At 59.7% G+C, this 27,066-nt stretch overlaps 1 protein-coding gene across 4 annotated transcripts in view; it reads right to left on the minus strand.

Moving 5' to 3' along the window:
- Positions 1-2,804: 2,804 nt before the first annotated feature.
- LMF1 (lipase maturation factor 1) overlaps positions 2,805-27,066 on the minus strand; it is an 88,660-nt gene continuing 64,398 nt past the window's right edge. For 2 of the 4 annotated variants that reach the window (XM_072835162.1, XM_072835164.1), the window contains 6 exons: positions 22,611-22,778; positions 13,367-13,550; positions 13,010-13,163; positions 12,642-12,825; positions 11,699-11,811; positions 11,085-11,309 (listed from right to left, as the gene is read on the minus strand). In XM_072835162.1, the coding sequence (XP_072691263.1) occupies positions 11,129-11,309; positions 11,699-11,811; positions 12,642-12,825; positions 13,010-13,163; positions 13,367-13,550; positions 22,611-22,778 (984 nt within the window). In that variant the 3' untranslated portion in view covers positions 11,085-11,128. Of the gene's footprint in view, positions 11,310-11,698; positions 11,816-12,641; positions 12,826-13,009; positions 13,164-13,366; positions 13,551-22,610; positions 22,779-22,971; positions 23,470-27,066 lie in introns of those variants that run through there. The other 2 variants (XM_072835163.1, XM_072835165.1) reach the window with 2 other exon arrangements.

The following is a 27,066-nucleotide window of genomic DNA, read 5'->3' on the forward strand; positions in this document are numbered from 1 at the left end:
GCCATGAGGGATGTGGGTGCTGCCCACGGCCCCTCCTCTGTGCCAGGTGGGCCCCCCTGGGGCTGTGTGTGGGTCTGGGGGACCTAGCCATGCTGTCTGGGGAGGAATCTGTGGAAGAACTCTGAGGAAGAGGGACTCTGTCTAGACCTGCTCCCAGGTGGGGGAAGCAGTGGGAGTGGAGGGCCTGGGATCCTCGCCCTCCCCAGGGGAGGCCTTATGAACGCCCAGCTGAGGCCCCCAGGAACTCAGTGATCCAGGCATTTTTTTTTTTTAGATTTTATTTATTTATTCATGAGAGACACAGGCAGAGGGAGAAGCAGGCTCCGTGCAGGGAGCCCGATGCGGGACTCAATCCCAGGACCCCCAGGTCATGCCCTGGGCTGAAGTTGGTGTTAAACCGCCGAGCCCCCCAGGGATCCCCTGGCATTTGTGTGTTTTGAGGGTGGGGGTGAAGAGTCTTAGGTGGTTCTTGGCTGGGTGCTAAGGGCTTGGAGGGGACCCAGGACTCCCAGGGGCAGGTGGGGTCAAGGCGCCAGAGGAGGCTTGGGGAGGCAGTCTTTGGACAACTGTTGGCCTCACTGGCCTTGGTGGGGCTGCTGTCCCAGGAGGCAACTGGCCCCTGCCCCATAGGTTGGAAGGGGAGTGTGGCTGTGAGGGCCAATCTGGGTACGTGGGGCTCCTGCACCGAGTCGCTGCCTCCACTGCTGTGTGTAGGTTTCTGGGGGCCTGGAGTCCCGTGGTCTCCGTGTGCCTCTAGTTCCTCTTACTACAAGGACACCAGACATTGGATTCAGGGCTCACCCTCCTCCAGCATGACCTCCTCTTAGCTAATTACGTCTGCAGACTCTGAGGTTCTGGGTGGACATGTGTTTTGGGGGACCCTGATCAACTTACTACAGCTGACACCTGCCCAGAGACCCACAGCAGAGGCCTCTGGGGCGGACTTGTGAGCCAAGACCCTACTTGGGGCGGTAGCTAGCAAGAGGAGGACTCTGCACCGTGACTGCAGGCATCGGGGGACAGCAGTCGGGCCTGCGGGCCCCTGGGTTGGCTGGCTCAACCCCCCGGTCAGTGCCTGAGCTCTGAACATGCTGTCCGCTTCCGTTCGATGGGGTAGTGATAGGCCACGCTGGACATGGTGCCCAGGGACAACGGACAGACAGAGGGACAGAGCCCAGCTTGGCAGCTTGCTCTGCGCCAGCCCTGCAGCTGCACGACGGCCACAATGGACTGAGGGGCATTGATGGGGACACAGTCGGCCCCTGATAACTCGCTAATGGCGCTTCATATTTTTTCATGGAGAAGAATTGTCTGAGTGTGAAGACCCAGTAGGGAGATGAAGGCCACTTGATGAAGAGCCTTGAGCCCACCCCTTAAAGGAACAAGGCGGTTTTTTTCCCCCCTTTTCCATGTGGCACAGACAGCTGGCTCCTTAAATATTAATCAGGGGTTATTGAGATGCAAATGTGTGCCCGCCACAGAAAGGCCTGCAGCTGCAGGGCTGGCGCCGAGTGCCCTCCACGGCCCAGGTGCAGCGCCTGCCAGAGCCAGTGACCCTCCCTGAGGATAAAGGCATCGTTTGCCTCTAGACAGGAGGCATCATCTTGTTTCATTGGCTTTGCCCATCACAGCTTTCCTGGCTTTTAGCCCTAAACCAAGGTGTCCTCACAGGTAGACGTGGGCGGGAATGGGGCCGCCTGCCGTCTTCTCTGTTGCGTGAGCCTTTGTCAAGTTTGCATGTGTCCCTCTGGTTTCAGGCTGACTTTAGGTTCACCCTCACAGGAGAACCAGGGCACCAACCGGGTACCCTGTGTGGAGAGAGGGGGCCTGTGGGGCTTTCCCAGTCCCTCCCTGGGCTGCGATAGGTCCCATGACAGCTTAAAAAGAAGACAAAAAAAAAAAAAAAAAAAAAAGACAAAACACTTGGAAAGAGTAGAAAACGGAGGGTGGAGAGAGATGGTGATAAGCAAAGGAAAAGCATAGTCAAGACCCACAAGAAGGGACACCTAGGTGGCTCAGTGGTTGAGCGTCTGCCTTCAGCTCAGGTTGTGATCCCGGGGTCCTGGGATCGAGTCCCGAGTCCCACGTCGGGCTCCCTGCAGGGAGCCTGCTTCTTCCTCTGCCTGTGTCTCTGCCTCTCTCTCCCTCTCTCTGTGTGTCTCTCATGAATAAATAAAATCTTAAAAAAAATTTTTTTTAAAGACACACATGAGGATGGGGGGACATAAGTACCTCAGGACGCACGGTGGATGCAGACATCCGTTTTGCTTACACTTCTGTGTCTGTGGCAGTACAAGCAGCTCAGTGCTCTTTATGATAAACGTACCAGAAACAAAGTGGGCTCTCATGCTTGACCATGAAAATGTATTTTTCTGTTGGAAATATTTTAATCATGAATTGGAACTTATACAAAAAAGTCCACAAAATATGTCCTCTCAAAACACTTTTCACAAACTGATTATCAGTGTAATGACCATTAAGCCAAGAACTGGAACGTTGCCAGACCCTTGTGGCTCCTGGTGTCCATTCGCATCATAAGCCTGGCCCAGCGTAGCCCCCAGTGTTGTCCTGCACGTCTGTGAGAGTTAGCCACGCAGCCTGTGCCCCAGCGCATGTGCCCCTCTTGCTCAGCAGCACACCTGTGACATTCACTCCATCTGTCATGGTTGTAAATCGTCAATTCTTTTTGCTGTAAAGTATCCTGTCCGTTCTACTCTTGGTGATGAGTTTTGGCAATTTTTGTCTCTTACGAGCAGACCTACCTTAACTGTAGGTCTCTTGGAGGCTGTCTGTCCATGTGTCTGTTGTTTTTTTTTTTTTTTTTAAGATTTTATTTATTTATTCATGATAGTCACACACACAGAGAGAGAGAGAGGCATAGACACAGGCAGAGGGAGAAGCAGGCTCCATGCAGGGAGCCCGATGTGGGATTCGATCCCGGGTCTCCAGGATTGCGCCCTGGGCCAAAGGCAGGCGCCAAACCGCTGCGCCACCCAGGGATCCCCGTGTGTCTGTTGTGTACACACTGAGGGAGGGGCTGCTGGGTCCCAGATGTGCCAGCATTTTGGTTGCTGTACGCCTTCAGCACTGGCATTGCCCGCGTTCTTTATCTTAGCCCGTTCTAGGCAGAGTTCAGGGTTTCCTTGTCATCTTTGGTTTTCAAAATCAACTCAATTGAGGTACAGGTGGTAGCATGCAGGTGGTGGCTTAATGCTAGCATGCAAGAGCTGACCATGTGTATCCCTCCCTTTTCAACTCTGCTGAGTGATGATATGTTGGCCGCTTTAAAAATAAGATGCAGTGGGAGTATTTAGATCATGGAAGTTAAAAAAAACCTACAAAACAGAGCTTTATTTGGAGAGTCCGTTGCAATTTATATAAAATAGAATGCAGCTACTTTAAGTGTATATCTTGATGGTTTTTTGACAAGTGTGTACACCAGGGTACCTACCATGCAATTGAGATATAGAGTGTTTCCGGCCCTCCAAGTATTCCCTTGTTCTACGTCCCAGTCAACCCCTCCCCAACACGGCCCCAGGTAATGTAACCACTGACCTATTTTCTGTCACTGCAGTTGAGACTTCTTTTGCTCTTTAGAGTTCCGTATAAATGGCATCATTTGGTGTATATTCTTTTGTGTCTGGATTCATTAGCTTAGCATGTTTTTGAGGTTCAGGTGTGTTGTTATGTGTATCATTAACATCTATTGCCAAGGATTATTTGTTGTGTGGATACAACACCATGGATTCCTACTGCTGCCGGGCCCCTGGGCTATTTCCTCATTTTTGGCCAGTCTGAATGAATCTGCTAAAAGCATTGCTCACAGGTCTGTTTTCTCATTTCTTTTGGGTAGATCCTTGGCTGGGTTGTAAATGTGTTTAGTGTTTTCAGAATTGCCAAACTTATCCAGAGCAGTTGTACTTTTTTATATTCTGACCAGCAGCATATGAATGTTTGTTTAGGATAATATTTCTCCATTAAATGTTGGCTAGAACACACCAGTGAAGTCTTTTTAGCCTGAAATTTTCTTTGTGAGGTTTTAAATCATGAATTCAATTTCTTTCGTTGTTATGGGGCTACTTGGGTTTTCTCTTTCTATGTGAGTCAGTTTTAGTAATTTATATGTTCCATAGAATTGTTTTCATTTCCTCTATGATGCCAAATTCATTAGAATACAGTTGATAATATTATTTCCCTTTCACAGTCTGTAGGATCTGTAGTGATGACTCTGCTTTCATTCTTGATATTCATAATCTGCGTTTTCTCTTCTTTATCCTTGACTGTTGTAGCTAGAGGTTTATCCATTTCACTGGTATTTTCAAAAAACCAGGTAGGGTTTCACAGGTTTTGTTCTAAAATGTTCTGGCTCTGAAAGGGTTCTGGTTTTATACAAAGATCTTTGTTGGGAGTCCCCATGTCATCAGGACAAGGTGCTGCTTTCCTGCAGCCTGCTACCCACCCAGCCAGGTCAGTCCCAGTGGAGTCCCAGTGTGCCCACACACCCCATCTATGCTAGGTATTGAGCTGATCCCAGGTAAAGGCGGGGAAGACAGCCTTGGCAGAAAGCCACCTAGATGGCAAAAGTTTTATGTATTGTGTAACCATGGCTGCCTTTATTTACTCAGATTTTCTGTGACTAATTGGTAGCTGCATATCTGTAACTGTCTTTCCTAGATCATCAGTTAAGAGAGTTCATGTATGGTCATATGCTGCCTCTGGATACTTTCTATCCCACTGGCTAAGCATCGCTTTATGTATTGGCCTTAAGAGAATCTAGCCCTATGCACTTAACACAAAAGGGATGAGTGCTTTATCTGCTTGGCTTCCCCCGCAGTCCCAGTAGGTCTTAGCAGTGTGAAGTCTCCTGGCCTCGAGACAGGGAGGTCCAGGTCTTGGGACACTTAAAAGGCTTTTATTGGTTTTTGTTTTATTTATATTATTTTTAAGATTTTATTTATCCATGAGAGACACATAGAGAGAGGTAGAGACACAGGCAGAGGGAGAAGCAGGCTCCATGCAGGGAGCCCGATGCGGGACTCGATCCCAGGACCCTGGGGTCACACCCTGAGCCAAAGGCAGATGCTCAATCCCTGAGCCACCCAGGGGCCCTGGTTTTTGTCTTATTTTAAAAGACATTACCACAGAGCTAACTGTTGTAAAGGGAACAGTTGGTGGCACTTAGTGTATCAGTGTTGTGTAATCACCATCTCTGTCTAGTTCTAGTTTCATCCCCTCAAAAGGAACCACACTACCCATGATTCTGTCCCTCTTCTCCTTCACCCCAGCCTCTATCAATCCCAGTTCTTTCGGTCTCTACAGACTTACCTGTTATAGGTATATTTTTAAAAGATTTTATTTATTCATGAGAGAGACAGAGACAGAGAGGCAGAGACAGAAGCAGGCTCCATGCAGGGAGCCTAATGTGGGACTCGATCCTGGGTCTCCAGAATCAGGCCCTGGGTTGAAGGTGGCGCTAAACCACTGAGCCACCTGGGCTGCCCTAGATATTTCATACAAATAGAACCATATGATAGGTGATCTTTTGTGTCTGGTTTATTTCACGGAGCGTAAGTGTAATACTTCGAAAGTTTATCCACGTTGTAGCAGGTGTCAGTATTTTCTTTTTACTGTTGAAAACTATTCCATTGTATGGAGAGACCATATTTTGTTTATGTACTCATCTGTTGGTGGGCATTTGAGTCATTTTTACCTTTTGGCTGTTGTAAATCGTGCTGCCACAAACATTCATGTACAAGTATCTGTTTGAGTCCATTTTCATTTCTGCTGCGTATGTGTACCCGACCCAGGAGTTGCTGGGTCTTTGGTTATTGTTCCATTTAACTTTCTGAGGAGCTGCCAGACTGTTTCCACAGCAGCTGTACCATTTACATTCCCATCTGTAATGGACAGAGGCTCCAGTCTGTCCACATCCTTGCCAATGCTGGTTGTTTATTAAAAATCACAGCCATCCTGTGTGAAGTAGTATCTCATTGTGGTTTTCACATGCATTTTATAGTGACTAAGGATGTTGAGTCCCCTTTCTTGTACTTTTTGGCTACTTCTATGTTGTCTTTGGAGAAATGGCTGATGAGCCCTTTTGAATTGGGGTTGGTCTTTTTTGCTGCTCAGCTGTAAGAGTTCCCTGCATATCTTGGTTACTAGTCTCTTACCAGTTATATAACCTACATTTTCTCCCACTCTGTGGACTTTTTACTTTACTGATAATGGCCTTAGACGCACAAGACTTTTAAGTTTTGTTGTGTCCAATTTATTTTTTTTAATTTATTTATTTATGATAGTCAGAGAGAGAGAGAGAGAGAGAGAGAGAGAGAGGCAGAGACACAGGCAGAGGGAGAAGCAGGCTCCATGCAGGGAGCCCGATGTGGGACTCGATCCCGGGTCTCCAGGATCACACCCCGGGCTGCAGGTGGCACCAAATCGCTGCGCCACCAGGGCTGCCCATGTTGTGTCCAATTTATCTGGTTTTCCTTTTGTTGCTCCTGCTGCTGGTGTCCTAAGAATCCATTTGTTAGATCCATGTTTCTGGGACTTTTAATAGTTTCAGCTCTTTCATCCATTTTGAATTAATTTTTGAATATGGTGTGAGGCAAGGGGCCATCTCCATTCTTTAGTGCTTAGATCCTGCTTTCCCATCACCATTTTGCCACTGAATGGTCTTGGCATCCTTGTCAATCTTTTGACCTTATCTGTGAGGGTTTATTAGGTTTCCATTCTATTCCTCTGGTCCATGTTATGTTATTATGCCAGGACCACACTGTTTTGATGACTATAGCTTTGTAGTAAGTTTTCAAATCAGAAGATGTGAATCCTCTCTCTCTCTCTTTTTTTTAAAGATTTTATTTATTTATTTGACGGAGAGAGAGTACAAGCCAGGGGGAGAAGCAGAGGGAGAGAGAGCAGCAGTCTCCCCACTGAATAGGGAGCCCAACGTGGGGCTCGATCCCAGGACCCCAGGATCATGACCTGAGCTGAAGGCAGACGCTCAACTGGCTAAGTCATCCAGGTGCCCCTATCCTTTCTTTTATAAGATTGTTGTTTGGGGTGCTTTGCAATTCCATGTGAATTTGAGTGTTGGCTTTTCAATTTCTATAGGCTAAGGCTATTGGAATTTTGATAGAGATTTCATTGGCTCCGTAGACTGCTTTGGGTAGTACTGTCATCTTAAGACTGTTGTCACCCAGTTTACAGATGTGGATATCTGCCTTTCCACTGATAGAGGTCTCCTTTAGAATTTTCCCAGCGGTGTTACATAGTTTTTAGTGTATAGGTCTTTCACCTCCTTGGTTAAGTATTTTAGTAGATATTTTTTTTGGATGCCATTGTAAATGAAATTGTTTCCTTAGTTTCTTTTTCAGATTGCTCATTGCTGGTGTATAGAAGCATATCTGATTTTTTTGTGTTGATTCTGTACCCTGAAACTTTGGTGAGTTCATTTATTAGCTCTAGGTGGTGTTTTTCATTTTGTTTTGTTGGATCATTGGAATTGTCTATCTATAGGATCACATCACTTCTCAGTAGAGGTCTTCTAATTTAAAGCCTTTTATTTTTTTGACTAATTCCTCTGGGCTGGAACTTCAGTAAGTGGTATTGATGACAATGGGCATCCTCCACTTATTTCAGATCTTCGGGGGAAGGTTTTCACTCTTTCACTATCGAGTGTGATGTTGGCTGTGGGTTTTTGCTAACTACCTTTTTATGTTAAGGAAGTTTTCTGAGTGGCTCTTCTCATGAAAGGTTGTTGGACTTTGTTAAATGCTTTTCCCGTATAGTTGAGAGGACTATGTGCTGTCCCTGATACTCCACCCTCCCCCTGCCTGTAGTATTCTGTTGATGTGATATACTGCAATGACTGATTTTTTTTTAAAGCAGTTCCATTAAATCATGGCATATAATTCTCATATCATGCAGTTATTTTGCTAGTATTTTGTTGAGGATTTTTGCTTATGGATGCAAAATTCATAAGGGATATTGGGGTCTTTGACTTTGTTATTAGTGTAAAGCTGGCCTCGAAATGAGTTAGAATTGTTCTCTTTTCTAATTTTTTGAAAGTTTGGGAAGGATTGGTGTTAATTCTCTTTTAAACTCTTGACCGAGTGAAGCCATCTTGTCCAGCATTTTTTTTTTTAATTGGGAGGTTTTTGATTACTGATGCAGTCTCTTTACCTGTTACAGATCTTTTACAATTTTCTATTTCTTTGTGTGTCACTTTTGGCAGTTTGTATGTTTCTAGGATTTTGTCCATTTCTTTGATGTGATCTAATTTTTTGGCATGCTATTGCTCATAGTACTATTGTAATCCTTTTTATTTCCATAAAAAGTAATGCCTCCACTTTATTTTGACTTTAGTTATTTGCATTTTCTTTCTCTGTCAGTCAAGCTAGATAGAGGCTTGTTAGTTTCATCAATTACGTCAGGAGTTTAAAGGTTGATTGGCTGATACGTCAGCTCCACTTTACTCAGTGGCTTTGAAACCGCATCCCTGAGAGTGAAAGCATCTTTATACTGTGTGGATACAGGGCAGAGAGGTCAGCATGGGGAATGGACCCAGGGAACTTCTCAGCAGAGAAGGACAAGCAGCTGCCTCAGGGCTGGAGAGGCTGTCCTTCCCAGGAGACTGTTTGCTTCTAAAAGGGACGTCAATCCTCAGGACACGTGGGGGTGGCAAAGCATGCAATAAAACTGAAGATAAACGAAAGGTAGGCCCAAATCCATTCATCTGGAAATTAAAATCCCCACCTCTGTTTTGATGAGCTAAAGGGGAAATCAACATTTCTAGAATTCACAGGCAAGGATCACAGCATCTGGCAGAGTGTAGGCGCAACTGGAGCTCTTCAGCTGCATTCCTTAGAGATCAGGAGGAGGAAGAGAAAGAAATGGAAGTTTTCAGGCCAAGATGGTAAAGAGCTCCACCTGGACTGTGAAGGAAGCATGTGCATCTGTGAGCTGCGAACAGGAAAGCTGCCTAGAAAACCCAGTGTCGGTGCTTTGAGATTGACGAGGAGAGAAGAAAGAAAAGCCCAGAGTAAGCATCAGGAATGGAAAGAGCCATCGCCCCAGAGACGGGGAGAGTTCTGGAAGTTACAGGAACATGCGGTGGAGGGCGGGAGTAGTCCCACCTGCGCCACTTGTAGCAACCTGTAACATTCTTGAATTCACCCCGCAGCAGCCTGGGACTACGGGGCACAGGGCCGTCCCGGGAGCCCCAGGGGGAGGGGGGCACAGCAGCTGCCCTGCGGGTCTCTGATCTGAGTGAGGACCCTCTCAGCAAACGAGAAGATGCCCATGCCCCACGGTCCAGCCAAGGCTGGCGCATGTGGGCTGTGCCCCCGCCATTGGGTTCAGGAGCTGAGGGCAGCATTGCCAGCATGTCGACTTAAGCCTGACCCGCCTGGCTTCTGCCGCAGGTTTCTGGCCGCCTGGGAGGACCTCACCCAGCAGACCCTGCTCCCCAGGGAGAGGACTCGGTGGGGCAGAGCGAGGAGGGGCGAATGGCCCCGGCCGCCTGGACACAGCCGTGCAGCGTCCCCAGCCCCAGAGGGCCGCGGGAGGGAGGCTGACGTCCTGTGTCCCTGCATCCCCAGATCCTGAAGTGTCTCCCGTGTCAAGCAGGAAACGGCAGGTGCCGAGAGAGGGCAGTGGCGGGCAGGGCAGATGCGGAGTTCGGGCCCTTCTTCAGGCGTTTCATGCAGGCCTGTGTTGGTGCTGCGGGCCCTGAGGGGGTGCGGGCTTGTGGGTGTCGGCGCAGCAGGTGCTGGAGGGGGGACATGGTGACCCCAGCGTGTGCTCGGTGAGGCAGGGGAGCCACGGAGGGCTTTGGGTGGAGGAGGGATGCAGTCTCAGGAGGCCGCGGGCCTCGGGGTTGGCTCTGAAGCTGTCTGCGGACTCGCAGGTGGAGGCTGTGGGAGTAGATCTGGGAGGGGGTCTTTGGTCAGAGGGCCCAGTGCCTGGACCTGGGGTCCCCTGAAGTGTCCCCATGTGCCCCAAGGCCTGAGCATTGTGTGGCTCTCAAGGGTCGTGGGGGGCCTGGGGGGCACAGCTGGCCTGAGGGCCCAGGGAGGAGCCACCGGGCAGGGGTTCTGGGTACAGCAGGAGGGGTGGCAGGGCCCTGCTGTGGTCCTGGGGGGTGGCACCCAAGCCAAGGCACTGGCTTCTTCGGTCCTCGGGGCCCCCACCCGTTGGCAGGACTCCTAGGACAGCCCCCCGGGCAGGGCTGCCCAGGCCACAGCGGGCCGGTGGTCAGCTCCGTGTGGCTGCCGCGGGCAGACTTGCTGGCTCCAGGCTCTGCTCTGAGGCCGGGTCTGTGCTGACAGACACAGGGAGGCTGTTTGCCTGCGAGCAGGAACACGGCCCCTCTGTCGGCACCTGGACCGCTGGCCCCACACAGACCCGCACTGTGCCCACCTCGTTCCCGCCGGGACCCTCCCTGCTGCAGCCCGGCCCTCCGGACAGTGGGGGAGAGGGAGGGGCGCCTGCTGCTGCCCGGCTGAGAAGGGGGGGCTGCCCAGGGCCGGGGGGGGCCATGCCACCCGGTGCTTGGCTGTCGCTTCAGCAGGGAGACCTCTCCCTGGGCGGGAGTTGTTTGTTCTCCGCGAAGTTCAGGCGGTAGGGCCCTGGGGCCACCCCAGCTCACAGGGCAGAGGCCGCCAGGCGAGGGTAATTAGCTTCACTTGTGCCCGCGGGGCCTCGGAATGGCCACTGTGGGCACCCCAGCCCTGGCTGCACCCCGGGGTGTGAGGCTGGGGGGGCGGGGCCGCAGAGCAGGGGAGGAGCCCCGCCCAGGCAGGAACAAAGGGCTTCTGTGCCCGCGTCTGGGCACTGGGCCTCGGGGCGGCACGAAGGTCCTGAGGCGGCTGCGGGCAGGGAGGAGGGCGGGGCCCGCCGGACGTGGGGGCACCGGCAGGGACTGGCAGCTTCCTCGTAGCCGTGCCAGGCACGCGGGGCTTTAGCTGCCCCTGGTGCCCGGGGCTGCCTGGAGAGGCCAGGAGAGTTGCTCCCAGGGACCCACCGCCCCCCAGGGCGCTTCCAGGACAGTGGGTGGCGCTGCCCGGCCCACGAGACTCCACTCACGCGGCCAGGCCCGGCTTTATTCGTCGGTGCCTGGGCGGCTCTAGTCCACATCCACGGCCGGGTGCGGCCACTCCCGGGAGCGGAAGTAGTCCTCCAGGTCCCGGAGGCTGACGGGGGGGAAGTAGGGGCCGATCCTCTTCCGGAGCCACCACTTGCCTGCGGCGGCGTGTGGGCCCCCAGGGCGGCTGAACTTGTACCTGTAGTGCTCTCCCCGCAGCCACCTGCAAGAGAGACCCCTCGTCAGGAGGCCCGCCCTCCACCTGTCGAGCTGCCGCTCCTCGGAGGTGATGCTGCCCGGGGAAGCCCCGGCCCCATTGCTGCCATGGCTGCCATGGGGACTGTGGGGGCTCCGGGGATGCCTGGGAAAGGGCCAGAGACTTGGCTCTACAGCCCGAAGGCAGCAAAGGGCACGCTTGGCCTTCTGGAGGCCCCTTCCCTCGGCGCAGGCCAGCAGGGCGCAAGAGAGGGGCTGGTCCAGAGCCTGGGGACCTTACCCCCGGGCACGTTTGCAGAGGCTCCAAGCAGGGCCCAGGGTGCCTGATCCGTCCAGGCCCTGAAAGGCCCCCGAGGAAGCAGTGGGCAGGTGTCCCGTCCAAGAGGCAAGTCCTACCTGGGGGGCGCCCTGCCCTCGAAAGGGTTGACGGCCAGTAGGGACAGAGCTGAGGCATCGTTGGCCAGGAGCTTGCCTGCCAGGTGGATGATCCACTCGTTGTGCTCGTAGGTCTGGGGGTGAGAGGAGGGGTGCAGGCTCTAGGCGCGCAGCCCAGTGCCAGGGGCCCCAGGATGAGCCCCTGCCTGGCCCTGGAGCTCCAGCTCCCGCCTGGTCACGCAGGTGCGGTCAGGGCCAGCCTCTCCCAGACGCTGGGCCCACACTCCCTGCCTGCTCCCGCCCGTCGGCCCACTGTCTAGACAGTTCATCTGGGGGACGGGCTCCCAGGGCACTGTGCTGTTCCCGCGTGGGGACGTGCTGGCCTCTCGGTGCTGTCGCCTGCCAGCCCTGGGGGCTTGTGGGAGGCATGGTCTTCCTGAGGCTGTGTCTCTCCAGGCAGGTGGGGCAGTGACAGCCCGAGCAGATGAGCGGGAGGACGAGGGGCCCCCAGGCCTGCTCTGGCACAAGCACGCGCCTGTGGACGTCCACCGTCCTACTGTTGGCTGCGCCGGTCCTGTCACTGCTGGAAGGGTTGGGGGAGCTGCAGACCCTGCTGCGAAGGTGTCCGGCAGTGTGGGGGCTCCACCTGTGGGCCCACGGCCGTCCAGACGCAGAGGCAGAGAACACAAAGGGGAATACCCAGGAGGGAGACACGGCCCGGGGGGGTGGGAGTTCCGTCCTGTGCACTGTGCCCCGCCTGCCGCTCTGGGGTGCAGTGCTGGAGATGAAGATCCCCCGCCGGTGCCCTGACACTGGCCCCACCTTCCTCTCCCAGGTCAGCCAGGCCCGGGGAGGGCACGGGAGGCAGTGACCTCACGCCCACCAGCCGGGCCGTGGGCGTCCCCGCCGAGGGCACTGCAGTCTCGGGAGCACAGCGGGAGGGGCAGGGCAGGGGAGGCCCCACCTGGAAGGCTGCGAACCACATGAGCCAGTCCAGGCGGTAGTGGTAGGGGGAGATGAGGCATGGCCGCCGCCCTGGGTCCCCCGGCTTGCACTTGAACTCATAGTCCTCCCACACGGCATCGGGCGAGCTGGCGTTGGGGGCAGCCGTGCCCTGTAGGATGACCTCCGTGCGCTCCTTGGTGATGCTGTGGGGAGACCGAGGCAGGGAGCTGCAGGCACATGAAGGTGGCCACTGTGCATCCACACCCTGGCTTCCTTGCTGAGCGGATCATGGTAAGGGGCTGCCCTGGAGGCGGGGGTGGCTCTCCCCCAGGGCCCGGGGTCCCACGTGCACACAGTGGACAGGGTGAGGGCAGGCTGCCCCTGTACCTTCCAAAGGCGCCGTACGTGTTGACGATCCTCAGAGGATTGAAGGAGGTGTTCATGATCTGGGTGGGACTCAGCAGGTTGAGGACCACGGGGACACTGAGCCAGGCCACCAGGGCAGCCAGTGCCAGGTGCACTGCCCGCCGCACCATGCAGCCTGGCAGGGGCAGAGGGGGGCGGTGGGGTCAGCTGCGTGCTCAGGCCTGGACCCTCGGCAGGGAGGACCCCCTGAGGTTCACAGGAGCCCAGGGAGGGGCCCCGCCCACAGCCCCTTGTTTCTAGGCCAGAACTCGCTAATGGGTGGGCGGTCCTGGTCCTGGGGAAAAGAGGCTTCTGTCCCCGCCTGGGGGGTCCACTCACCGTATCTCAGGGGGGCTAGGGCCCCTCGGGCAGCCTCCTCCTGCATCTTCAGGACTCGGTACTTCAGGCCACCAGGCCCAGAGGGAAACAAGAACCCCAGAGTTGCATCATCGAAACAGGCCACGCTGGGCACCATGGTCAGCCAGTTGAGGAAGCTCAGGTTCCCGCTGATGATAAGGATCACCTGCAGGGGATGGAGCAGGGCCTGAGTCCAGGCTGATGGAGCCCGGGCACCCCCTCCCAACCCCCCCCCACGGCAGACTGTGGAGCCTGGAGTTGAGCCTTTAGAACAGCACGCGCAGTGCCCCGGCCGACTGTTGGTACTGAGGGCCAGGCCCCTGTCCACCACAGGCTGCGTGCCCGTGTCCCCACCGGCGGGCCCCAAGGGTGTCGACCCCTCAGCTGATCTTGGGGCGGGTTCTTGCTCGAGCCTGGAGTGGGACCTGTGGACACCCGGGTTCTGGCCTCTTAGGCTGCCCCGTGCCTGCCCACAGGGCCGTGAGCTGGCGGGCTGTGCCGCTGTGCTCCGCTGACCGTCACCGGGTTCGGGTGTGGGCAGCCCTGGGGACCCGTGCTCGAGGCGGTGGTGGCAGGAGGAGGATGAGGCTCTGCTGCCCGGGTCTGGCTGGCCTGTCCTCCACAGCTCGCACCCCAGATGCGTCCACTGTGACCACGCAGGAGGCCGGCCTCCCGCACTCTGGGCACCGGGAGGTGGGGCTGCACAGGGCCTGGGAGTCCAGATGGGCCTGCCCGTGTCCCCGTTCCGCTGGGCTTGTCTACGGACTTGGCATGAGCTGGACGGTGGCAGTTCTCCTGTAAGGCTCGCTCCTGAAAGCGACTTAGCGTCTTGGTCGTAAGACTGGAGTCACAAAGCCTCAGAGCGGGTGGGGTGCCGACAGCTTGGGGGTCTCCTATGCCCCCCACCCGTTTGCCCGAGAGCTGCCGGCCGTCAGGGGCTGCGTCCCGGAGCCGCTGCCAGCCAGGCCTTTGGGGAACTTTGTCCGGGCAGCTGCACGTCTTGTAAGGTACTACAAGACTTAAAAATGACGTCTTTGGCCTGATTATGCCCCGGCCGTTGGGCGCCGGAGGGGGAGCAGAGGGGAGGCCGCGGCGCCCAGGCCCTATGCAGGCACCGGCTCTGATGCAGCCGGCCCAGTGAGCACGGGGCGGAGGCCCCCGTGAGGCGAGACGCCCTGGGGTGCAGCTCCCGGGGGATCAGGTGCCATGGGGCGGCAGGGACTCGGGAGCCTGGCGGGAGCGGGCAGGCGGCCTGTAGTCCTGGCAAATCTGCCGCCTTTCTCGTCAGGTTTCGTTGAAACAAACAATAAGATACACGCCCCGCCCCGCCCCGCTTACAGTTCAGTGGCTTTTGACAAATGTTGACCTTTGTGCAAATCACCATAAAGCCCAGAAGGTTCCACCCCAGACAGTCCCCTTGGTGCCTGTGACCTGTGGACGGACCTCTGCCGCCCGACACCCTGCCTGTTCCCAAACGTGGTGGGCATGGAGCTCTGGCGCCCAGGGTCTCCAGCCTGGGGTCCCGTGAGCCAGCGCGCAGGCGTCCACGGCCGCACATCACCTGCCCGTGCGTGTGCCTGCGGGACGCTGCAGCGGTCTCGGTGCGCCTCGAGGGAGCCCTGCCAGTGGGTCCTCGGGTGCCTGCCGGGCCCGGCCACCCTTTCACGCCAGCGGGTTCCTTGTGGTGTCTATAGAGGGAGAAACGTGCTTTTCACGAAGTTACAAGTTACCAATTTTTAAGAGCTTCGCCCTGGTGCTGTGTGTCCTGAGACGTTTGCACATCCGGGGTTCGGGGATGTTAGTGTCAGTGTCAGTCTGGTGTTACGTTCCGTGGAGGTGCTGCCTGAGTAGGAGTGGGGCTGAGGGCCCTTCCTCACGCGGCCTCCGCTGTGGGGCAGTAGCCGGCCCTGCCTGTGCCCAGGAGCGGCCCCAGGGGCGGCCCGGGGAGGCGGCTCCCGATGGCGCGGGAGTTGAAGCAGTTCCGGCATTCACCCGCTGTCGCGCGTGGCCGCAGGGGAAGCGGAGGCCGCGGTGGGACCGGTGAGCTGGGCTGCGGCTGCAGGAGGAACTTGGAGAAAAAGTTTGAGAAAATCGCCCCAGAGGCGAGAGGAGCTGGAGTGCCTGTGCGCGTGTCACCAAATGATGTACCTCGCAACAGGCCTGACCCTCAGGAGCCAGCAGAGCAGGCGGCCTCCTGCTTGGCGACAGGCAGGCGTGGCAGCGGCCTGCCTGCGGGGCATCGGAGTCTAACCTCCTGGCGCCCCGGCTTCCCCTTGGCCCTGGACGGCCCGATGACGCCGGGAGCCGGTCGGCCTCAGTTCTGTGCTCAGGCGACACAGCTGAGGCCCAGCCCCTTCACTCCCGAATTTTCATTACAGCCGGGTCCTGATCCTGGGAATCGGGAGGAATGCAAGGTCGCAGACGCCAACCTAATGAGGGTCTGGCAAGAGGAGCTGTGCTTTCGATGGCTCGTGTCAGTTTTATGGATTACGATGGCATTTTACGAGGTGTGACGTGAGATGCGTGGATTCATGGCTCTCCCAGGATTAATCTGGAAAACTAGTGTGCTTGGTCCTGAGTCCCCAGTAGTGACTTCTCATTCTTCAGTGTCTGCAACGCCCCAGCCTCCCTGAGGGGGCCCGGGCCGTGGTTGGTCCCGGCTGGCAGGCTGCTCTGGGCACACCGGGCTCTGCCCCGGCGGCTGCTGCGCGCTGCGTCCCTGGCCCTCCTCCTCCACTGGCGGGGGCAGCCGCCATCTCCCAGCGGCCCCGCCGTGCTGTTCGGCCCGTCTCTCCCACTGCGTCAGCAAGTGACGGGGGGGGGGGCGGGGGGGGACAGCATCCCTGAAGCTTGGCTCAGCCACCACCTCCCAGGAGTCCAGGCCGTCGGGCTGCTCTGCACCTCCTGACGACAGCGTGGTGCCGACTGGTGCTCCGTCGGGACCCCTTTCAGGACAAGCTGCTGTGCCGAGGGGCCGGGGGTCTTGCTGCAGCTCCCTCACTGCTCTGTAGCCCGACTGCAGCTGAGCCAGGGACCCCGCGCCCTTCCCCACAGCCCCCAGCGGGGTGCCTTCCTGAAGTCTGTTCTCAGTGCTGGGCCCACCCAGGCTGCCGGCTGCAGCACCCGCGTCGGCCCACGACAGCTGTGTCGGGGCCCACCCTCACCCCGACCGTCGTGCTGCTGGAAGAGCCAGCAGGGGCGCAGCCGGGGGCCAGCCTCTCCAGGTGTAACGAGCCCGACCTGTGCACGTACCGGGACACGGAGTCACCCCTGGCTCCTTGCTGACACCCCCGTGGAAACCCAGGCCCAAAGCCGCTCCTCTGGAAGGATGCTCGCTGGCCGAGAACGTTCATTCTTTATGTCCTCCTCGGGGGGGGGGGCGGGGGGGCGAGGAGCAGCACAGTAAGAGGCACGCCAGGCAAAGGCGGTTCGGTATTGCAGTGACGCACTGGTGCTTCGGAAGGCGGGCTTGAGGGAGGGGCGACAGACAGCAGTGCCAAGGGCTTCCCAGGCGACGGTATGGGAACTGCCCGGGGGAAGGGGCCCGGTGGGGCGGGAGGCTCACAGGACTCCAGGGGTCTCTCGTATCCCGGGATGAATCAAGGGAGATGCCCTCAGCATTTCTACTGGAAGATGGAAAAGGCAGGGAAGCTGGTCTGCAGAGCCTGGAAGGCACGGATGTGGGGGGCAGGGCGGTCACATGGTTTCTGTGCGGGAGGAGAGGCCTGGCTCGGCCCTGGGAACTGAGTGCAGCCAGCCAGTGGCCCGGTGTCAGCCCACGCGCCAGGCCTTCCTGAGTTCCATCTGCAAACACCCAGCAGGGAGGCCGGGACAGAGGCAGGCCCCAGATACCCTGTCCAGGGGGTCCCATCTGCCTCCCTGGAACATGCCGGTCACACACTCGGCACCTTCCTTCCACTTCCACCGAGTCGAGCCTGGCTGGTGAACTTGGGGGTTTGTCAAGACTCGGCCGCGGACCAGGGCTCCTTCATTCCCAACAAAGCTGGGAAAGGCCATGGCTGTGCTGCAGGATCACTCAGTGACCCTGGGGACACTGTGCACGCAGAGCGCCGGCTTCTCAAGGCTGAAGGGCCCGACAGGAGGAAGCAGCGCTGCAGCTGGACGGGGGGCAGACCCAGGCCAGCCCCTGCTCTCCCCGGAGGTATTCAGCAGCCCTCAGCTCAGGAAGCACCCCTGGGAGGGCAGCGCTTCGATGCCGGGAAGGTCGAGGCGGCTGGCTGGTGCTGCGCTGGGGAGGAAGCATGCAGGCCGTAGCTGCGGGGATGGCCTGGGTGCCCTCAAGTCTGCTGGCCACTGGGTCATGGGCCCTGGAAGCTCCCACAGGGTGCGGGTGGAGACCCAGGCGGAGGCCCCGAGGGACCCTCGAGTAGCTGAGCTGCTCGGCAGAGTGAGGGACACAGCTTCCAGACCCTCCCAGCAGCCCATGGGGCCGGTGTCCTGTCAAGATTTGCAGACAAGCAAGCCACAGCTGGAAGGGAGAAGGCTTATAGGAACAGAGTCAGGTATAGGAGAAAACTTGAAAGTACTAGATAAGGACTTTAGGATAACTGCTGCGAATAAAATCCGGCATCTACAAGAAGATGTCACCATAAACAAGAGAAATAAGAAAACTTTAACCACATGCACGTGCAGAGTTGGAAGAGGTCGCGTACGACATGGAGCAGTTGCTGCACTGACTTTGGATGCGATTCCATAACAGCAAAGTCCACACGAGCGAGGGGGTGGAGCCCTAAGTGCTTTCTTTTTTTTTTTTTTTTTTTTTTACTTATTTATGATAGTCACAGAGAGAGAGAGAGAGAGAGAGAGAGGCAGAGACACAGGCAGAGGGAGAAGCAGGCTCCATGCACCGGGAGCCTGATGTGGGATTCGATCCCGGGTCTCCAGGATCGCGCCCTGGGCCAAAGGCAGGCGCCAAACCGCTGCGCCACCAAGGGATCCCCCTAAGTGCTTTCTGAACCGATGCGCAGACCGAAGCTGGATGGGGTGCAGGATGCCCGAGAGCCTGTGCGTGTCCCAGAAGGGGGGGGTGGCAGACAAAACAGGACACGCACCCCGATCACAGCAGCCTACGAAAACCCCACCAGGTGCACCAACCGACTGCACAAACGGTGGGAAAGAAGAACCACAGGCAGGTGGAGGACAGTCACTGGGCGAGCCGGGATGAGCCCCGGGGTCTCCCGCAGGGGCCCAGCGCACTCTTGGCTGAGAGGAGAACACCGCCGGCCCCAGCACGTGCTGGAGAAAACGTCCCTGAAGGTGGTGGTCGAGGGAAGGACAGGGGTCCCTGGGGGGACAGGTCTGTTCCCAGGAGCCCAGTCCGGAAGGCACATCTGCTCATGAATAATTTGTTTTTAAAGATCTGTATTTATGAGAGCGAGAACAGTGCATGTGCAAGCAGGGGGGCATGGGTTTCGGGCTGGAGCCCGGGGATGCAGGGGTGCACACTCGGAGCCCTCATCAGGCGCACATGGCTGCGTCCCACCGGCCCCCTCCCCCATCTGTCTGGATGGTAGTTATTTATTAAGAAAAAGGGAATTTGGTGCGGAGTGCCTGGCCCCAGCGCGCCGAGGGGATGCTGTCTGTCTTGCGTTACTGCGCTGCTGCGGCCTCTCCTGAAGGGGGCCAAGCGCGTGGTCTCTGTCTACAGGGCCGTGGAGCGTGACTGGCCTGTGGGGCACCGTGCGGGCTGCCCGAGACCACATGTGGGACGGGGTGTGTGGGTGGTGCCTGTGGCCCGCGTGATGCCACGGACCTGCAGAGGAGGGGACGGGCTTCCAGAACTCCGGAGCTGGGCTCGCGGTGCCTGAGGCCACAAACACACGTGCCTGTGGGCGACTCACCCCGGGCAGTGATCCCGGGCCCCGCCGCTGGCATGTGGCTCAGGGGCTGGGGGGGCAGCTGTGTCGGTTGCTGTGGTGGCGGCCCTCACTGTGACCTGGTGCTAAGCGGCCGACGTCGGAGTGGCTCTGGGACCTAGGACCAGTCTGCACCGATGCCGCGCCACTCGCCTGGCGATACCTGTGATACCCGCCCCCACCCTGGGATGGCCGTCTGGCCACTGCCCCTCCCGCTCTGTCCCCTAGGCTCTGTGCTTGGCCTCAGGGTGGGGGCGGCCCCGGCCTGGCAGTGCCGCTCCCCGAAGGCTCTCATGGGCACCTCTTCCCGTACACAGCACACCTGTGGCCTCACAGGACCTTCAGGACAGCTGTGTAAATGGAGTGTAGGACACGAGCGTGTACACATCCTCAACCCTCTCCCGAAGGAATGGACGGAAACAAACAGATCCAGAGGTTTTCCTTGGGGTGCTGGGTTCCCACGCTGCAGCGCTCCCAGAGCGGCCCACCCACCGCACAGCCGCTGGCCCCTGGGGAGCCAAGCTCCTGCCTCGACACTGCCCTGCAGCCCCCGCGCCCGAGACCCTCCACGTCCTGGGAGGGGGCTCTCCTGCCCTGCGTTGGGCACGGCATGGCCCCCGTGGGAGCACTGAGCCCTCGGGGGACGAAAGGCAAGTGGGTGGGTGGGGCTTCTGTAACATCCAGAAGGCTGCGGGTGGGCACAGTCCCCCTGTGGCCGTCCGTCCCCGGCCGTGTTCCCCACCACCCACCGCCACCCACCCTGGCAGCAGGGCCCAGGCTGGCTCAGGACCTGGCCATGTGGCGGGAGCCTCCCCGTGCAGTGGACACTGGTGCCCAGATGGGGCTCAGACTTGCTGCCGAGCGGTCCAGTCAGCCGGTGCGCCCTGGAGCAGAAGCACGCGCACGAGAGCCGGCCTGGTGGTCAGGTCAGTGCCTCTCGTCCCCCTTTCCAGGAGCTGAGCCCGTTACATCTGCTCCAGCAGCACAGACTTCTTCACTGATTCAGGTGACCGGACAGTTTGCTTCTAGTTAGCACTTGTCGGAGCCGAGCTTTGGGTTTTGGGGAGAAAAAGCCCTCGGTGGGAAATGATCCCCAGAGCCAGGCAGACGTACAGCCTAGAGACGGTCCCAGGTGGGCCACAGCCGGAGGGGCAGCCAGGGCATGGGCTAACACCCCGCACACCCAAGTGCGCTGCTCGGTCACCGTGGCGACCATGAGCCGAGTGGACCCGCGTTCCTGGCCCGGCTCTGCAGGGTCCTCGGAGGTGCCTTGGAATCGGGACGGTCGAGGAGGGTCCAGCCTGAGGTGGTGCTCGCGCTGCTGACGCTGTCGGGGCTGCCTCCTGGTGGCTTGGGCTGAGGGCGCGGGGCGGGTATGGCGCCCAGCACTCTGCCCGCCTGGGGGGCCCCTCAGGGTGTTCGGAGCAGCGAAGGGGACTCTGACAGTTCCACGGACACACGTCATTGTACCTCTGCCCAAGCCCAGAGGACACAATGTCGGGTGATGGTGAAGAAACCGTACGTCACCTGATGAGGAAGTGTCCACCTGGACTTGTTAGTTGTAAGCGATATGTCCCGTGGATGCAAAAGTTCACCACGTGGGGACCCTCTACACCCTGTACTCAGTTTTCCTGTAAATCTAAAACTGCCCTAAAAAAGACTATTAAACAGAACAGCTAAAGCATCGGAGGAGCAGGAGCACGCGTTCCCCCGCAAGAAACCCTGTGTGCAACCGATGAAGCAGAAGAGGAAAGGGGGTGGTGAGAACAGCTAAAAGGAACAAAAGAAAACACAAAGCTAGGGAAGCAAGCCCAAAATGGCACTTGAGCCGTGTGCCCCGCCGCCGTGGCATGTGGCCCTGTGCCTGGGAAAACCTTTGCTGCTAGGGTGGCCTCGGGAGCAGCAGGAACCCGGCTTCTCTGACACCCCTGGGGCCTCCTGCCCTTGCCACGCCCGGCGGGGTGGAAGCTCCCCCACCAACAGCCACGCAGACGCGACCCACGCTGGCAGGTTCATCCCAGGGACCACAGGGACCACAGGGAGGACGCAGTGCAGCAGGCAGTCACGTGACCGAGGGCGTGGCCGTGGCTCAGCAGGTTAGCGCCTTACGGGAGCCCGCGTGCTTTCTCGGGCAGGCCGCAGGCAGCCATTTAACCGCGTCACTCACCCCTCAACACTCAACATACCCAGAGCAGCTGGGGGCAGACAGGCTTGACGGGGTGGCCGCCGACAAACCAACCTGGGCCGCGGGATGTGCGCGCTTCAGGAGCCCGGGCACCACCCGGGGCAGACCGGCAGCCGTGAACGTCCACAGAAATGGTGCCCGGCCTGGATCCAGCCCGTGTGTGAAACCCCCTCCTGCGCGCACCACCCGGCCACTGCAGGGGTGACCTCTGTGGTCTCAGCCGGGGGACAGTCCGTGAAGGGGGGGCCCTTCCCGTTGGATCCCACACTGCGCCCCCTGCCGGCAGGCCGTCACCCCCTGCAGCAGCCGACACCACGGCCACGAACACGACAGCATGGTGGGCGAGGAGGCGAGGCAAGAGGGGCTCACAGGCTGCAGGGACAAGCCATGCCCGCCTGGGACACGGGCCCCCAGCACACATACCCGCGGCGGGCTCACGTCTAATGACACAAACCTAGAAATGCCCCCGGATGCCTGTTGATAGAGCAAGAGAGGAGCCAGCTGTAGGGCGTGTGCGTGGAACACGGTCACGGAGGGGGCGCGGCCCGAGCAGAGCGGCCTCACCCCACCCTGACTGCTCCATGGACATGGGCTCTGCGGCAGCACAGCGGCCCGGCTGCCGGGGAATTGGCCACAAGGTGCGCGGGTGCCTCGGCCTGAAGGTGTGGGGTTCGCGCTCAGTACACGCTCGCGGTGCAGGTCTCTCCGGCGCGCCGCCCCCGGGACCACCTGGACGACGTGGGGGAGTTCAAACCCCGACAGTGTTTCTTGGGACCCGAGAAGTAGACCCTGAAGTCCAGGGAAGGGAGAGGCCAGAGATGGTAGCGGCCTGGAGAAGCGGGTGGGGGAGCCTCTGCCCCCGGGAGCAGGCCTGGTTCCAGGGACCAAAGCGCTTCCGGCGCAGGATGGGGGCTGACGGCGGCTGCGCACCCCGAGCTGAGGCTTGGGCGGTTGTCCATGCGGAACCACCCCCGCCAGCCCCTTCCTCAGAGACCCGATTCGCCGCAGCTGGACAACTGACACGTGAGGAAAGCCCTAGAACCCACCTCGGGGGCTTGCCTGGCGGAAGCGGGGAGGAGCGTGCCCTGGGCCACTCCGTCCTCCCAGCAGACTCTCATCTCGGGGACGCAGGTACAGGGGCGACCCTCAATCGGCGCGGGCTCACCTGGAACAGGATCTGTAAGGCCCCATGCAGGACGCACATCCGCCGGCCCAGGAAGATGAAGAAAGGCACCACGAGCTCCACGAAGTGGTTGCCGAGCGTCTCCCCACGATGGACCCACCATGGGGACTGGTGCAGGAAGTAGGCCACGGGGTTGGGCACCGGCTGTGTCTGGGGGACAGGAGAAGGCCCGTGAGCCTGGCCGTCCCCCGAGAGCAGGGGGTTTCTGGGGAAGGGGATGTCGGGGAGCATCCCGGCTGGGGGAAGCCAGCCCCGGGGTGGGGAGGGTGGTGCAACCAAGGGTCCCAGATTCCCGGGGTGCACACTCCTGCCCCTGCCGGGTCTCCTGTGATCCTACACTGACCCTTGGGGGCACACTGAACGTCCTGGGGACTGATGAGCTCGGGTCTGTCCTGGGCAACGGGATGGCCACACGTTGGGAGGTTTCCGCTGGGAGGCTGGTGGGAGCTGGGGTTCCGGGCCTGTGTGTGTTCCTGGGCGTGGCCCCCGTGCGGGGTGGGGATGGCATGTCCCAGGAGGCCTGCGTGTTGACTCAGCCGTGGAGTTGGCCGCCCTAGGGCCCAGCTGACAGGCCCTGCACCTCCGACCACGGGGGCCCTGACCCCCCGGCTCCCCAACCTGGAGGGGAGCGCCCCAGCCCCGCTGCAGCTCCACGGAGTCTACACCGCCGCGGGGGGGCGCCCAGCATGGCCCCACCCCCACCCACTGCAAGGCAAGCCCAAGTGGGGAGCCCGGCCCGGGGAGCGGCCTCGCTGCTTTTCTCGCTGCTGTGGGGTCTGAACACAAGCCTCCTCCCGAGGACTCCAACCGCAGTGCGGTCCCCTGCTCCCCAGCATGGCCCGGGTGCTCCCCCCCCCCCCGACAAGGAGGCACCTGCGCTGCTGTCGTGAGGCAGGGTGGGGACCGCTGGTCCAAGCGCACGGAGCCTGCTGCGGCTGCGCAGGGTGGCGGGAGCGGGTAATGGCACAGGAGTCACGCACAGCACACCCCGTGGCTGACCGTGTGCTTGCCGCCCCGTCGGAACTGGAGGTGGCTCCAGGCGGGACGGCTGCTGCGGAAGGGCCACTGTCCCGGGCAGGAGAGTCCACGGCCACATCTCACCTGGACGGTTTCTGACCCACAGTAAAGTCACACTAGCAAAGAACATCCCCGGATGCTGCGCTTCTTGCCCGTCCTTCCTCTTCCTCCAACGGGAGAGACCAGCGTGTGGCGACCACCGGGGGTGGGGACCCTGGTGACCCGCGGCCCGACCCAGTGTGCTCAGTGAAAGACGCCCCTGGGCCGTGTTGCTTGCAGCCCCCACGATCTCCAGCCGCTTGTCTGTCCCGTGTCCCTCCTGGGGGTCTGGGGCACGTGGCCCCACCGGGACGCCCACAGAGGTGATGGGGACTGTCCTAGGGGGTGGCGGCCAGCCCTGCCCCGCGCCTTGAGCCTGTGACCTAACTGGCCTCCTACGTTCCAGCGGCTGCTGACGGATGTCGCCCGGAGCTGTCCTTCCTTGTCGCTGTGCGTTCACTTGGTGCCACCACAAGGTCACGGAGTCCTCTAGCCTGTGGTTCTGCTCGTGGGCACAAGGCTCGGAGTCTTCACCCCCCATAGCACTTTTAGGGGCTCCCCTACCTCCTGACACCAAGGATGCTCCAGGGTCCCGTGAGCCTCTTCCCGCTGCGGCGCGGGGTGCATGTTTCTCTGAGCTCTGGTCCCTGCAGTGGGAGGAAGCCAGCCTGGACCCAAGGGTCGCTGTCTCAGGGTCCCTCGGGGGCAGAACATGGCGTGACTGCGGGTCAGCCGCCCTGCGCACACGCCAGCCTCGCTCACGGGGCTCTGTGTGCCCCTGGGTTCTGAGCAGCTTCCGCAGCACCGGGTGGCAGGTGGCTGGCCGCTCCCAGTCGGCTGCACTGAGTCCCCCAGCCAGGGCGCCCCGGGTTGGAGCTGTGGCTGCCACTCGGTGGACCAGATGCGTAGCGGCGGACACGTGGGCGGAGTGCAGTGTGGGTCCCTGTGGCGCGGCCCACCACTGTCCCACGGGGTCCTCCAGAAGGCAGCCCCCGTCCTACAGCCTGGAGAGTGGGCTGGCCTGAGCGGCTGGCACGCACTGAGGTTTTGGTGCCAGCTGCGCGGACGAGGCTCCTGCTGGGCATGGGGGTGTGTCAGGGCTGCCTCGCTCACGGCTGCGTGGGTGACGGGAGCAGACACAAGGGCACAGATAAGGACGTGGCGAGAGGATGGGTTTCTCTGGACTTTGGCGCGGCCCTACTCCAGACGTCAGTGCCCAGCGGGGGTCACCTGCTCCCCCGGGGCTGCGGGTCCCAGCGATAGCCATCCATCGTCCAGGACTTCGCGGGACGGGCAGGTCCTGCTACTGGACAGCGACTCGCAGTGCTCGCTTGGAGCCACGGGAGGGAAGCCAAGCTCCTGCCTGGATCCAGCTCCTGTGTCCTTCCTGCTTCCTGCCCAGGGAGCAGGCGTGGGCCCTGGGCCGCACGTGTCCATGACCTCTGCGACCTCCGCCAGCTGGCGCCTGGGGCAGGGCTGCCCCCAGCCGGGGCCTCTTCTCTGGGAGCCTCATCCCTGGGATGAGGGGGCATGGAAGGGACCCGGCGTGCAGCGCAGCTGATACCGCCTCCAGGTCTCGCCGCGGGAGCCTGGACGGAAGAGCTGCGACAGCCATGGCCTGGGGCTGAGGACACCAGGATTTTGGGGAGAAGAAGAGAACCCTAATTTGTAATCTGCGTGGGACAGCTGCGGTCTGCCTTCGCTCATGTGCGAGACGCCAGAGACCTCACTGGAAGCCCCCAGCTGACCGCCAGGGAACAGCTGGGTGACCGTGGGGGGCCCGGCCGGAGTCCTGGGGTGACGGGCTGTGCCCTCTGCACAGACATGGCCTCGCTGCACCCAGAAGCGAGGGCAGAGGCCAGGTGACTGGCGCTCGCCGCCTCCCGTGACGTGCAGGCCTTGGAAGGATGGCCCCACTCGCCGAGGGACTCGCTCCTCTGCACGGCCGGGGGCGGTCCTGAGCCCGGGACAGAGTTTTATTTCTATTTGCGCTGAAGCTGGAAAAAAACACCGGGTCATAAAGCCCGGCTGTAAACCCTGGAAGTGGCGCCTGGAACATCGCACCCCGTAAAGCAGGGAAGGAGGCTGGTGCCTCCTCTGGCAGGATGCACGGCCACGCGCACCGTTGCTGCAGCTGCCAGGGGAGTGGGCCCGAGCCTCCCACGCTGGTTCCTCCAAGAGGAGGCGCTTTGAGAACAGACAAACATGAGGAAAACCCGGACGGTGATAAAACCAGTCTCGGGACTGGGGACAGCAGCGTCCCTTCGTGGTGCTTCCAACGCCCTGCCTTCCAGGCCTCGGGGACAAGTCTGAGTAGACAGAAATAGCTTTTTCAGCCATTCCCCACCTCTGCGACTGTAAATTATATGTTGGAGGTTTTAGCGAGAGGGAACACACGTAATTCTTGTCTGAAGAACAAGTTCCTGAGCACCGTCTAGCTGCACGCGGAGGGCCAGCGCCTGCCCGCCTCGAAGCCCGGGGGACGGGTCCCCAGAGAAGCCGCTGGGAACGTGCCCCGGATGCCGTCTCCCTCTAGTGTCGGGGGGTTCTTCGCCTGCACGCTGGGGCTGTTGGCAGGCGTCCTGGGATGCGGGCATCTGCCTGCTGGCGGCCCCCTGATGGCCGGGAAGGGGGGACACTGGTCGGGTGAGGGGCTCGGGGTAAGTAGGGCAACTGGCGGCTGGTCTCCCCTGGGCCCTGGGCGGGTGTCGGGGCTGAAGGCTCCGTCCCGGGGGAGGCCAGGCACACACAGGGAGGCCGTGGTGCCCATCTTGGGGGCTCGGGCCCCCCGACGGCTGCCTGCTCCCTTCCCACCCAGACGACGGGAATGGAGAAAGAAGGGGGGCTGTGAGGGCGGCGGTGCCTGGCCGTGGAGAGGGGTGCGTCCGGGGGTGGCCGGGCTAGCACCGCGCATCGGCACGGCTGCGGACCAAGAGCCCGCCGGCGGCAAATCCCACAAGAGACGTGTGGAACGCCGCTGGGTGGAGCCGGGTTTGCAGGAGGGGCAGCCCTGGAGCTGGGAGGACGGGGGTGGGGGGGCAGGGGGAGGGCGGTGGCGCAGGCCCGGCACGCCTGCGAGGGTCCTCACTCTGAGGGGAGCCGTGACACCCGAAGGACGCCCACCCCCAGGCCTAGAATTCCCACGAAAGGAAACCGCTAAGAAGCCGGGAGAAGTAACGAGTCGTAACATTGAAGGAGCCCAGGAGGGGGCAGCGACCCAGGAGGGAGCTGGGGGGCAGGGGCCAGGAGGGGGCAGGGGCCTGGGAGGGGACAGGAACCAGGAGGGGGCAGGGGCCCGGGAGGGGCAGGGGAGACAAGACCGAGCCAAAGAGCACGAGAGACAGGCAGCCAAATGGGGTCTGGGACCACGTTGGAGCGCCTG

Source organism: Canis lupus, chromosome 8 (genome assembly GCF_048164855.1).
Source record: "Canis lupus baileyi chromosome 8, mCanLup2.hap1, whole genome shotgun sequence".
Classification (NCBI taxonomy): domain Eukaryota; kingdom Metazoa; phylum Chordata; class Mammalia; order Carnivora; family Canidae; genus Canis; species Canis lupus.